Source organism: Harpia harpyja, chromosome 11 (assembly GCF_026419915.1).
Source record: "Harpia harpyja isolate bHarHar1 chromosome 11, bHarHar1 primary haplotype, whole genome shotgun sequence".
Classification (NCBI taxonomy): Eukaryota; Metazoa; Chordata; class Aves; order Accipitriformes; family Accipitridae; genus Harpia; species Harpia harpyja.
In genome coordinates this window covers 26,393,381-26,407,308 of record NC_068950.1, presented here as the reverse complement: position 1 = coordinate 26,407,308, position 13,928 = coordinate 26,393,381, and the positions used below count along the sequence as shown (strand labels likewise).

General features: G+C 39.2%; 1 protein-coding gene across 7 annotated transcripts in view; it reads right to left on the bottom strand.

Moving 5' to 3' along the window:
- ABCA4 (ATP binding cassette subfamily A member 4) overlaps positions 1 to 12,814 on the bottom strand; it is an 86,347-nt gene extending 73,533 nt beyond the window's left edge. For 2 of the 7 annotated variants that reach the window (XM_052802163.1, XM_052802169.1), the window contains exons 1-3: positions 12,508 to 12,812; positions 6,930 to 7,066; positions 3,938 to 4,030 (exon numbers count right to left, since the gene is read on the bottom strand). In XM_052802163.1, the coding sequence (XP_052658123.1) occupies positions 3,938 to 4,003 (66 nt within the window). In that variant the 5' untranslated portion in view covers positions 4,004 to 4,030; positions 6,930 to 7,066; positions 12,508 to 12,812. Of the gene's footprint in view, positions 1 to 3,937; positions 4,031 to 6,929; positions 7,091 to 12,494 lie in introns of all 7 variants that reach the window. The other 5 variants (XM_052802168.1, XM_052802167.1, XM_052802166.1 and 2 more) reach the window with 5 other exon arrangements.
- Positions 12,815 to 13,928: the final 1,114 nt, after the last annotated feature.

Here is a 13,928-nt window from a genome sequence, read left to right as displayed (position 1 = left end):
AGAAAAAATGTTGGGTTTTTTTAATCCATGCTTTCACAATGCTAGGCTCATTAGTAGGCTGTCAGTGCACTGTGCTTACCCAGAGGTAAAAGACTTTAGCATAAGCTTGCATTCTTTCATCTTTACTTTTGTTTCCTTTTGTCATCATTCATTTCCACATTATTAATTTTCTAATACAGGTAGAAATGTATACATTAAGATCAAACACCTTATTCAATAACAAAGACGACCCCATCAAAGGCCACTTTATTGCCCAGATCTTTCAATACACTTAGAACAGTCACCAGCTCCCAGTCATGACAGAAAATCAAGGGCACTGCTTTACGACAGAGCAACATCCTGCCTGGTTTTCAGTCTGTTTCCTCCACTCCTATGTTTCAGTTTGTTTTACCGTCTCTGTGTGTTTTGGCAGAGGTTTGAAACTACAACTCTTTGATCCTGTGACACAGGCTTTGGGCTCCGAGGTCCAGCTATAGGATTTTTGTGTCCAGCCACGTGGCACTTTTTTTCTCCTACAAGAGCCAGGACAAACTGTCTCCAGAACGAGGGTTGTAGCACATGCACAGGAAAGCCCTTCCTGCCTCCTTTGCTTTGCTCCTGCCTCCCCAATCAGGCACCAAATACGTAACAATAATGCATACAGCAGCAGAGCCAGAGACAAGATGGGTCACGTGTGAATGTTTTCTTTTCAAACTGAGTGATGCAGGGCAAAAGATACTCCACAGCATAATTAAGAACAGGTTTTTGGACCTGCCCTGTTTTTTCCACTGTAACTTTGCCTAATAGCTTTAGTTAAACATAGCTTATGCTTACAGCAAAAAGGTAGAAAGCTTTACACCAGGCAAATATTTCTTATCTTGCACTTTTTCTCTTAAGGCTTTCTTTCTGATATTTTTATAGACAGACAAAATCTTACCAGTAGCAAAGGGCAGATAACACAATTATTAGAGAAGGAAACCTACCATTGTACAGTTCTCCTTGACAGCTGTTGTGCACAGCTCAGAATACAGTGTTACAGACCCTTCTCAACAGGGGTCCACAAGGTCTGATTAACACCCATTGCCATCCACTTGATAAGACATTTGAGACAAGCACTACACACCTATAAATTCAGATGGGTAAGAACCGGGGAGACTCCTTGGTTGTCATCTTTGTTGCAGAGTTCATCTGGTTTATTGTTCAGATGTCGATTCTTACTTCATTCCCAGGAAATACAAAATCCTCAGACTTGAATTCAGTAATTCCTTTCTGTCTGAGCTAATGAGTTTGGAAGGGATTGAAGGCTAAAGCACAAGGGAAGCTTTCTTTCAAGCTGGTACACAATGTGTCATGTGATAAGGACAGACCAAGCGCTGTTAGGGTCCTGATTCTTTCCTGTGATCCTTTTCCTGAGGACACACAGGTGTCTCAGAACTCACTAGAAGGATCAGAGAGCAGCCCATAAGCCTGCAGAACCCCAAGATAAACAGCCAGAAATCCCAGCAACATGTACAGAGAAATGTAATATCCAGACGGAGCTGTAATGGACCAAGCACAGTGATAAGACCATATAAATATGACAAGCTTAAATTGGCTGTGAATCAACTGTTAAATCTGTAACTAAGTCTTTCCTCTTGTGAATTAGATTAGACTAAATGATGAATTTGAGTAGAAGATTGGATATGCTTCCATTTATGGTACTGCATGATGGTTAACAAAAACCAGACTTATTTTCCCAAAATACATTTTATAGCTACTTTTGACATTATGGATTTTTGTTTTGGTTGCCTAGTTTCTCTGTGTGGACAAATAAATGCGTAGGTTTATATATTTAGAAAAGGAAGTTACTTTTACTGACTCCGTTGTAAAATGTTTTACTCTTCAGAGTGCAGAAAATATTTTTTTGTTGTGGATTAAATCACTGTGCTTAGAAGCTAGGAATGCTCATCACAGAAAGGGATCTCTGGCAACACCAAGATAGCATTTTTGAAAATTCTATAGGAAAGAGTAAACAAGAAAAAAGAGAATTCCTGAAACCCAAGCAGTCACTTTGGGTCACATATCTGAGCAGATTTGCCCAAATAAAACAGTATTTCATACACTGAAAATACTGAAGAATTACATAAAGACCCATTTGCTAAAAATTAAAAAACAGCGGCTTCCAATTCTCTCAGTACACACATTTGAAGATCAGAAAGATGTGGATTTTCTGGTTTTTTTTTTTTTTTTTTTTCTCCCTGAACTTGAGAACCAAACTACTACAGCTCTTTGACAATCAGTAACTTAAGTCCAGCTTCAAAAAGGAGTCCTTATATTTGGTGTAATTTACCTCAAGTATATATTGGTGACTTTCATACCATATTAAATCATGAGCTAGCAATGTTATATGCATCAGCTCTTGATGGTAATGTAGACTGTGGGAGACAGTCTGCTGGGAAGCTGTGAAAGAAGGGACATTCTATTTGTCTGTGAAGAAAATCAGATAATCCTTTGATCCTGGAAATTTCAGCACACGAGTCATTCCTAATGACTAAAATTAGGTCAGCATAGGTAAGCATTTCAACTCATCCCATGGTTCAGTTTGACCCTATTCATCTCTGTTATTATAGCAAAATTGTTTGCATGACTGTTACAGCCTCACAGATGCCGTAATGTACTTTTTCATTATTTTTATTTTGAAACAGGTAGTCTATCTCTATAGGACCTCAGAGGGACTTCTTTTGCTGGACAGTAGTAGTTCCAGTACATCAGATGACCAATACGCTAGTTTGAGGTTTTGTTTGATCCTAAGAAAATTTGGCTCTAAATAAAAAACAAAAAAAAAAAGAAGAAGAAAAAAACAGCTATGATGAAATAAGGTGGAAAGTAATAGATAAATTTGCTCTAAGACAAAGTATCATAAGATCTAAGACGATTTGAAAGGATTTAAAATACTTGTCTGATTTTCACCTTATGTCATTCAGCCATATTAATAAAGATAAAATTTGTGTGAACTTTAGGGCCCTAACTGGATTCACATCTAAGAGCAGCTGGATGTGAGGAGCAAATCTACAGTTAGGAATCAAACCTCCCTGAGCTGAATGGTGCTTATGATGTTTTCTAATAGCAGATCTTTTTATGTGAAAATACAAAAATATTACTACACACATGTCCTGGTTTTGGGTTAATTTTCTTCCTAGTAGCTGGTATAGTGTTATGTTTTGGATTTAATATGAGAATAAGAATAGTAACACACTAATGGTTTTAGTTGTTGCTAAGCAGTGTTTATACTAAGTCAAGGATTTTTCAGCTTCTCATGAAGTTGGGAGGGGACACAGCCAGGACAGCTGATCCAAACTGGCCAAAGGGGTATCCCATACCATGTGATGTCATGCCCAGTATGTAAACTGGGGGGAGTTGGCCGGGGCAGGGGTGCAGATCGCTGCTTGGGAACTAACTGGGCATCGGTTAGCGAGTGGTGAGCAATTGCATTGTGCATCACTTGTTTTGTATATTCCAATCCTTTTATTATTATTATTATTGTAATTTTACTATTATCATTATTATTTTCTTCCTTTCTGTCCTATTAACCTGTCTTTATCTCAAGTCATGAGGTTTACTTTTTTTTTTTTTTTTTTCCCCTCTCAATTTTCTCCCCCATCCCACTGGATGGGGGGCAGTAAGTGAGTGGCTGCATGGTGCTTAGTTGCTGGCTGGGGTTAAAGGACACCACCACAACTCTTCTCCTGGTACACAATACTATTTGTCAAAGAAAATCCCAGTATAAGTATTCTATGTTCAGTCTGTAAAGAGCAGCTTTGCAAACTGCACCAGACAAGATCCTGGACAGCAGGCCCATACAAAGATCACATTTGATTCTTTGAGGAATTTGTGATTTTTACATGCTGATAAATGTACCAGTCACTTCATCCAGTGGAGTGCATGGTCCAAAGCTGAAATCCAAAGGCTAATACTTTACCTTTTGTCTTTTCCGGAGGATCCAGTTCTTCCAGAGTAGAAGTCTGACTTGCCTAAAGAAGCTCATTCTTCTGCATCAACACTTCTGGTTAACCTGTGGCAAAGGATGCATTACCATTTCTTAGCTGACAGCTGAAACAGACCTCAGAGCAAAATAACAGTTTTCTGTTCTTATTTTAAGATTACGTTATCATAGAGATCGGTTCCTTTCATTGTCTGCACCATTTTATTTTGCACTTGATACACTATCACACATGAAAAATCATGGTTTTCCTTTGTTTGAAGACTGTTTCCTGTGACACATTTGTCATCACCAAAAAGCAATAGAAAGGAAAAGCATCTCTTTCCAATGAAAAAAGTCACTAACAATGAATACAGCTATTAACGTGGACTTGCAAGTAATGAAAGCAGTTAATTGTTGCATCATTTATCAGATTAAATCTGTGCTTTCAAACTACTTTTTCCAAGAAAAGATGGATTTACAGCTGGACACGATTTTACATAAAACTGTTTAGTTATTATGATAAAGACAGAATTAGGTTTTCCATTCAGACACTATAAAGGTATATTGATTAACACAGCCTGGAATGGATTTTGTAAAGGCAAATCCATTTTGTTGCCATTTTATTAAAAAATACAGGATCTCATATTTTTATGGTTTTAAATTCAGCAACTCCCACTACATTTTAGTAGGTATACAACAGAATTTAGACCATTGTATGCTCTGTTTTCTAGGTTCATGACTAATTTTAATCACCATGAATTTTTACCTTCAAAAGGAAAAAGAAAATTTGACATATAGTCTAAATACCAGCTAAAGGGTAAAAAATTCACCCACAGCTTGGTGACTTTGCCTAACACGATACGTTGAAAAATGGTCTTAATAGTATAGACAATACTGGCATCCTAAACACGCATCATGACATGCAGAAGAGGACCAGTTTTCCTTTGGGAGATCTAGCTTCACACTGATGGGATCTGAAGCCTATTTCAACCCATTATGGGAGGAAACATTACTGAAGTCGTGACATTGAGACCAAAGAACTGAATACAGAAGAATAAGAAATTCTGTATCAAATTGGCTAAATGCTAGTCCTTCCAGAGTTTGCCATGCTGTATTTTTGCAAAAAAGCAGCCAACCATGTAGTAATGGAGGCCAACTTTGCAAGCCTAAGTGTCAGAACACAGACATTTCTTTTTCAGAGCCGACATTAGGAAACCAATCTAAATTGATTACTTGATTTGCTGAGTGTACTCAGGAGACAGAAAAGGCTAAATTTAGACACTAACATTCAATTTTTTTTCTCCTTCACTAACTGAAAAGAAGCACATCTAATTGTTATTCAGACATTTACCCAACCCAGGGCACTTCTGAGCAATTAGCTGCTGGAAGGGTTTAGAACCCAGGAATAAAATCAGCTGAGCACCACCAAGAAAAGTCAATACTTTTGCAGTTTCACTAGTGGCAGCAGGTTCTGCATGTAAGCAGGCTAATGTCTCATAGAACATTCTCAGATGGAAAGCTGTCCTATTTTTGGTTGCAGGCAGCTCCCACCAGTCACCAACTTGGAGCTGCCATTAGTGTGGCACGCCTGCCACTCCTCTGGAATTTCCAGTGAGGTTCTCTTCACAGAGTTGCCAACTATGGGCAGTCAGGTGGCTTTCTGACACTCTTGCATAACCCAGAGTTCTCCAACCTGCTGCTATGCTGAAGAATGAATCCTGCAGCTGAACAAATGAGGAAAAGCCAGTTTTGTTCCAGCTCCTCTTGCCTTCCCCTAAACCCCAGACAGACACTGCAATCTTTCTGCAACAGCTGTGAAAGGAAATTCAAGCCTTCGTGTCAAGGCCATAAAATCTGCAGTCTGCCAGTGGCCTGGCCTCTCCTCTTCCTCCTGGCTCTTTAATGAGCCATCCATCATTGAGAGTTTCTATCTCAGTGAAAGATTCCCTAGCAGTACAGAGAGTCTTAGCTCATGTTCCTAAATCTCTCGCTATATATGGCATACATACCTGCACCACCCTGTAACTTTCACTATTATTAGTAAGAAAATTTGTAGTGCAAGGCCATAAATGGGATTAGGATTGCCAGATAAAATGCTGTTAGCTAGATTTTCCAGAAAAAAATGCTATTTTTGAGACTAAAAATATAAGTAGTAAAAAGCCCAAACCAATAACCTTGGGCAAAAAAAGGGCAGTAAGTAAGGTTATCCAGACTGTGCTTGCTATTTAACTTTTAAGGTTTTTTATATTAAACCTTGCTATTTACACTTGTTGATAGTGGTGGGGAGAGATATTTCTTATAAGAGGAGTAATTCAGTGACAGACAACCTAATTAATATGCACAAAGTGCCAAAGGAATTGCTCTTTAAGAAAGTGACTACGAGATTGATTACCAAAGTTAAGATTCTGGTAAATGCGTCAGAATTTAAAAGTACTTTTCCTTTTGGCCTAAAACCAAACTATTCAAGTTATGGCATTAATACATGAAGTGCAATCAACATATAAAACTTAAAGAAAGATTCTATTTTTGTCTTTTCTAAAGACACACTTTAGAATCACCTCTAATTTTAGGGTGAAAAAGAATACATTTATATTTCCCCAGACTGCTTTGTTTATAAAACCTTCACTAGGAGCTAAAGGTAAAGAACCTTGCTTTCCTAAATGGAGTGGTTTCACAGATGTGTTAAAGTATATTAACCTTATATTGCTTAGAAATCTGAATTAGACAGGTAAACATGAGAAGAAAGTGTAGGGAAAAAAACCTTAAATAATGCAATCAGAAGACACTGGAGAGATAAGCCTCAGGTTCTGTAGCAGCACAGAATAAATAAGGAATACTTAATTTTCAATCCTGAAATATCCTTTCCTATCTGGGCATTACTCAGACAGACTAACATAGAATTGTGCTGTTAAGATTCAAGCTCTACTAATTTAAGTAGAGCAAAACACAATAATAAAATAATGACGTATGACCATGATAAAAATAGTACCTAGCAATAATGTGTTGAGAAGTCCACCTGAGCTCAGGAGGTGCATGAACTTCTGGAGTGATTGGTCATGGTGGAGATCTATCTTCATTCTTTAAAGGCAGCACCCTGCTCACAAAATCAGTGGTGGCTTGAGACAGCTGCAATTAGAAACAGCACAGGCACTAGAAGAAATTCAGTTTCCAAAAAAGCAAAGTTTATTAACATAGATATCAAGCCCCTCCTAAAACCACAAAAAGCCCCCCACACTTTTGAACTGTTCATTCAGTTTTTCATTAAGAAGCTAATGCGAATTATGACTGTTACTATTTAAAATGGCATATGCTTGCTGCCTGAAGGCAACATGCTCAAGGGATGTGACTTATACCTATGGCATATGAAAATCTGTGTTTTGTTAATTTTCCTTTTGCAGGAACTGACTTCCTTTCCAGCAGGCTCATTGTAAGGGCCAACAAAAATAACTTGGTTCTATCACCAGCACACTACTGAAGCTTAGGAAGACTCTTACAAAGCTCCAACTCAAGAAAATAAAAAATAGTACTTATTTTTAAAATTTTTTTCTTTTTTTTTTTTCCTTAGAAGTTCATACTATTACATGGAAGAACAATTTGCTGCATACATTCAGGAAGAAAACTCATATATTGTTGACAGAAGACAAGAAAGTAAAACAAGTAATTGGTTACATCAGTCATTACCGCTAGTTTTAATACACAGTATAATAAATCTAAATACTGATTTTAATTCAGTAGAAATAAATTAATTCAATTTTTACATTTTAAAAAAATCTAATTTCTCAAAGTTCAATTCTATCTTACAACCTCCAGGACAACATCAGAAGAAAAAAAAGGGTTAAAAAAAAATCTTTAAACAATGAAGTAATTTAAAAAAAGAAAAAAAAGAAAAAAAAAAAAGACCTTTTCTTCACTCTTTTTTCAGCAGGGAAATGTGACAGCTTTTATCACCTAGACCTTGCTAGACAGCACATATTCTACTGTTACAGCTGGAACCACAAAAAGATGTCTGGGTTAGGAATAAAGTTAACCATTTATTTCCCAGCTGATAGCACAGGAGGCTGAAGACAGTCATGCAGTGAAACTGATATTTCTATATTTTACTTTATGTGAGGTAACAGTGAGGCCTAGAAATGAGGTAAGCAAATTAGCATTATGTAGAGTAAGGTTTCATATTTTGACTGGCTGCCAACAACAAACAATAGCTCTTCCCTGACTTCATCCTGGCGTTTCAGTAGAAGATTCCTGGCCTCCAGACTGTCAACAGCAGTTAGCAAAGGGTCCTTTTACACCTCTTACACCTTATTATCCTCTTACACCTTATTATCAAAAGCTACCAAGAATTTCTCTCAACTGAGTATTTCTTTAAGCCATTTTCTTCTGAATTTAATCATTACCTACAGTATGTTCTTGCTTTTGCCGAGGAGCCTGAGCTCCAGGGGTACTGTCATATCACAGCCTTCCTCATTACCATCAGGTTAAGAAGAGTGTAATGTGTTCATTAATTCTCAAATTCTTTAATATTATCATGACAAACAACTATCACCCTCCATAATTTTATTAGCAGATTCTTTCAAGTGTATGTCTGCTGATATGGCCTTAGAGAAGACAGACATCTTTCCTACTACTTCAAAACTTAGTTCATAGGAATTTCAATACTTTCTCTAAGCTCCACTTGTTTCATGAAGGTGGCACAAGTGTTGTTTTCTGTTGGAGACAATGTTTGAGAGACTGGAAATTTCTACTGGGCTTTCTAGACAAATCAGAACTGCAGTAACTGGAGAAGACAATTTTTTTTCACCCCATTCATTTTCACAAATTATTCTGACAAAATTAATGTCCTTGCTGTTGCTACACTTCCCTTGTGAAAGGCCTGGGAAGTTTGCTCTTGTAACACTTGCGTGTGCAGAAATACAGGTAGTTCAGTACATTTCCTCAAGGACCATCACTCTCTAAGAATAGAGACAGCAAGACACAAAAGTAACTTTCACAACACCACTACAGGAGAAAAAAATTTTCGTTCTTCTCACCTGATCTTCGATTTTATGTTTTCCCGAACTTCTAAAATGTCAGCAAGCTGCAAACTCACACAGAAATACATTAAGCTAAATACAACATGACCTTATGTGTATTCAGATTCAGACCTCCAGAGATGCATTCAGAGAGGTTTTCAACAAGCTCTGTCCTACTTCAACTAATATTTACTAAATCAAGTTACATATTAGTGTTAAATGGCTCATTTCACATCTCCAACATAAATTACCCCCAGGTAGTATGGTCAGATCCAGAAGCAAACAAGCACCGAGTGAACACTGAATTCTTTGTAGATAAGAATCTATAAGGGTTGAAAGAGACAGCAATGTAGCAAAACCTCCCACCAGTGCTTACGCCAGGCAATGGCTCTGTATAAGCATTATCACAGCTTCCCTCACTGCCTCACTGTGACTGTTCTTCCAAGTAGAAGTTGATCACCAATACAGCCTTCATTATTTAAAAAAATAAAAAGGGATGTGGCAGTGTTTGCCTGTTTCTTTCTCCTTCACAAGGCTTTGGGGAGAGCTTTCAGAATTCTCCACACAACTGTGTTTCACTGAACTTAACAGTTGATAGGTTTACACCAGACCACACTGCAGCTCTGACAGCAGAGCACTGCACTCAGCACACTGCTTCCTTCCCAACGCATTCTCAGGACCTTCAAGCCTCTGCACAGACTGGCCACCTAAACCACTGACTTTTTAACCTGACTTCCTTCACAAAGGATGACACGGCAACCTCCCTTTTACAAGTGGCTTTGATCTAATTTCTGTTGGACATATGTTCATATAACAACTGAGACTCACCCTGCTGCAATCTTGACAAAGAAACAAAGGGCTTTATAAAGCCAGAGAGGAAAGTCCACTCTGATTAATGGCAGTGCAAAGCAGAGAAACTAGTGCTGCTGCTGCTTGGCTGTAGACTGTGTTTAAGCACCACGACTACATGTGAGGCAATCAGACAGTTTAATAGTTTTATTCAGCAAACAAACATTTTAACCCTGAGATTCTAAGTCAAGTTATTTTAAGAAAATAGATCCTTTTTCTGCTGCCCGCATGTACACAGAGACAGCTCTAGCAGATTAAACTAATCTCTCCTAATTAGATTTTTTACATCACAATTGGATGATGGTAGGGTTTATTTGTTTTCTATGTTCAACTACATCAGCTATACCTGTGACCCATTTTTGCTTTGTAAAGCATGGGATCTTTGAAAGTAAACAGAGAAAGCTTATGTGGGGCCTATCGTGTCACACGGGAGGGGAAAATACAGTTCAGTTTATGGAGCGCACTGCGCGATTTCTCTGGTAGCTCTACCCACAGTTGCCACTATCACTTAGAGATTTCCTAATGATCTGTAGTTTGTTGCCAGCAGCAGCAAAAAAGGAGGCATTCCAATTATGTAACAGAACATAATGAAAGCAATGAGTGGAAATAAGAGATTTGGTGATAGGTCTTGCATTATGCCTGCAATAGATATCTGATAACGTAAAAGTTCCCTGTGATGTACTTCATGAACATCTACATGCAATACACAGGGTCATATGGTATGCGTGTTCTGTTATCCCCTCACCTACATATGCCATAGTTTAAACAGCTATTTTAAATACCAGCATTTTATTAGTTTTCTTATTTCCAGGCTTATTCCTGACTTCTGACTACAAAGTCAAATCTGGTTAAATGTTGTTTGTCCAGCAAATTATAAAAACATCCCTAGTAAACTTCCCAGCAACACAAGCAAAGATTTGTCTAAAAATAAGAGAATTTAAAAATTACGTGAAAAGATACCTTTGAAAATATGCACACTCCTGTGTACTGGGTATGCTCATGGGCCAACACTTCTAATTTTCAGGAATAATGCTTTTCAGCCTCCAATTTCTTAACTGGTGAGATGTTCCTTAGAAGAGTATGTACCTAGACACAGCCTCACTAGAAAGCTAACACAATCAATGCTAACACAATTTTGCCCAGGTGACCTGTAGGAGCATGCGTGTATATATGTATCTTACATAGATAAACAAATACACCTGTGTGCATAGAGGAAACTACACATACACCAGCTGGGGTTTTCTGAATTAAGGTAAGTTTTGCACCCAGGTATCTTAAACTTCTGCAGAAAATCTAAGCTGAAGGTTTTTAAACTCCTCCTAATGTGTTTCAGAGGCCTCCCTCCACAAAATAGATAAAGAGTGACCTGAAGGACAAGAATGGGAAGTTCTGGCAAGCTGGGGTCAAATGATATTTCTTGGATATGGCTGGTAGTAAAAAAGTTAAAGAAAGGAAATGGAAAGTGAGGAAACATGTTGCACTACTTGAATAGACGGCAAAGAACAAGCTGCAAAGAAACGAGTGCACAGAAACTAGCAGAAGCTGGATTATTCACAAGGTTGCTGATCTAATGGTTCAAAGGGAGTGCTGAAAAGAAACCAGAGAGAGAATAAGAAAAGACCCAGCGAAACTTCCATTATAAAGGTGTATTTCTAAGAATCAAAGACAATCAGAATCAGACTCCTCCACATGTCAAACACAGGGGAATGTGGCATCTTAAACAGATTCTGTAAACGTGCAAACCCAGCAGTGGGCTAATCACCCCAATCTGTGGTTAAACAAGCACAAAGCACACTAAGTGCAAACTCAGAAGGCATGTTTGCTACTTCTGGCGTAATCCAGTTTACTTCACATAGACACTCTTCGGTCATCCAGCAGCACAAGGGCTGAGGAGTGAGGATTTTCCTAACATTCACCTTCCTCATTTTACATTTTGGAAGGTTTAGGATGGCCTTTTCTTCTACCTGTGAGTGAAAACACTTTTCAAGGATCCCACACATCTCTGAATTTAGAAACAGAACTCTGCTCTCTCGACTAAGATAAATGGGCATGCAGATAAAACATTTTATTCAGAAGGCTTGTCTCCAAAGCATCCTCCTGTGCAACTTAATTCTATGTTGACATGTTTATATAAAATAGCATTGTTTGTAAATATCAGCCCCCCCAACTTCACTAGGGGAAAGTTGAAATGGTTTGTCCCATTTCCCCAACATATTAAGTCTATCTGTATATTGATAAGTGGGATAGCCCAGTAAGACTGTAGTTACAGTGAAATAGTGAGTGCTGAGGACCCAGCACCCGCACAGTATGTGTCTGGGTGTTACTTCAGATAAGCTCCAGTCTGGCCCCATGGACTGAACATGCATTAGCAGCTGCAGCACATCAGGTACACTGCTGAAGCACATGTTCCAGTTTAGTCTCATCCAAAAATAATCAAGTTTGTGTGCTCAGAGATCACCCTGTACTGTGAACCACAGTGGTACACACAGGTGTCACTCAAAAAGTACAAACATGCTCTGAACTAAGTTCCCAATGTTAGCACACGCACACTAACTGTCTTGGCAGAGCGTTTCGTGTCAGCTTTCAGATGGACTCACTTAGGCCTCTGCTAGACTACAAAAGCTAAAAGAATTCATGGATTTGCAAGCAAACAAGGACTTCTTAAATAGAAGCAATAAAAAAACTGGAAAACTTACCACTAAAGCTTACCTCATGTGTGAGCACTGCTGTGCTATGGGAAAGAGAAAGGTTTCTGAAGGAACGTTCAGCTTGGCTGAAAAGAAACACGTATCTTAGATGCATTTAGTGCTTGCAGAATAACACTGCTCAGTTGTAAGGAGATTGTTTTAATCCCCTGCTTGATACAGAACAGCTCAACCTGCGAGTTTGACTCCTGAATAAAAATCCTCACAAACATCCAATATGATCAGCACAAGCACAATAAAATCTGTACTAGGAGGCTAGCATTTCTGAAGGCGTATCTTCAGATCTGAACAAAGCCCTGTATTTGAAAAGATAGTCTCAGAAGGGTAGTTCTGGTAGCATTAGGGGCCCTGCTAAACAAACAGATGTCATGATTAATTAGGTCAGCAATTTATGGAAGTCAGTACTCTGCCAAAGCTTTAAGAGGGATGAGGCAGTGCTTTACCACTTCAGAAAACGCAATTACTAAGCAAATCTGACACAGAAAGGTTTCCTTCCCAGAGGGCAAGCCGCAGGGTGCTGGCACTTTGCATGACCCAGAGCCTGTCACCTCTGGCAGGTGGGTGTGATTACTGCAATTCAGACGGGGTGAAGCAATTTCAAACACAAGACCTCGGGAAATCAGCATCAGAACCGGAAGAAACAATAGGGACCATCAGTAACATTTCCAGTCAAAAAGAAAGCCAAAGTCTTTTCCACCAGGCTTAAGGCTCCGCTGCCGCGGCCGGTTCCTCACGGCTCTGTCCCGCGCTGGCAGGAGGCGCCCGCCGCTCCCCGGGGCCTGCTGAGGCGCTTCCTCACACGGAGGGGAAGGCCTCAGTGCACCAGCCCGAACAAAACACAGCCTTGACGTCAAGGTGCAAACATTGCCAAAAATTTACAAATTAAAAAGTCACACACTGGCCCTTAAGCCACTGCCTCCCAGCCCCCCCGCAGGCTGCCCCGTTCCCCAGTCTGGTTGGAAGGTTCTGGAAGAACCCTCCAGCCTCCGCACCACAGCCCTTCCTGTGGTGTCACCACGCTGGGTAGCAGGGTCACAACTCTTAAATAAGCTTCAGAGGTTTTAATTTCAAAAGATGTGTGCTCGCTCCTTCACTTGTATTGCATAAAAAGAGACAAAGACATCACAAAGCAGGGACAAGCTTAATTCATCTTTTGAAAGAGATGATTTTTTCATAAAATAATATGGTTTTATGAGACACCTACTCATAAACACACAGAGGCATGCAGAAAGGCGCTGCGCTCTCCCGCTCCCAGCTGAGCCCACCAGTTGCTGCCTGGTTGTGGGAAACATCGAACAAAGACCCGAAGCACTTTTAAAAAAGCAGAAGCCTTTCACACTAGCTAAACATGGAAGCAGATGGTACATAAAGAGCAATATGGTAACTAACAACCAATAGTAACCAGTATTATGACTCGGTTAAGAA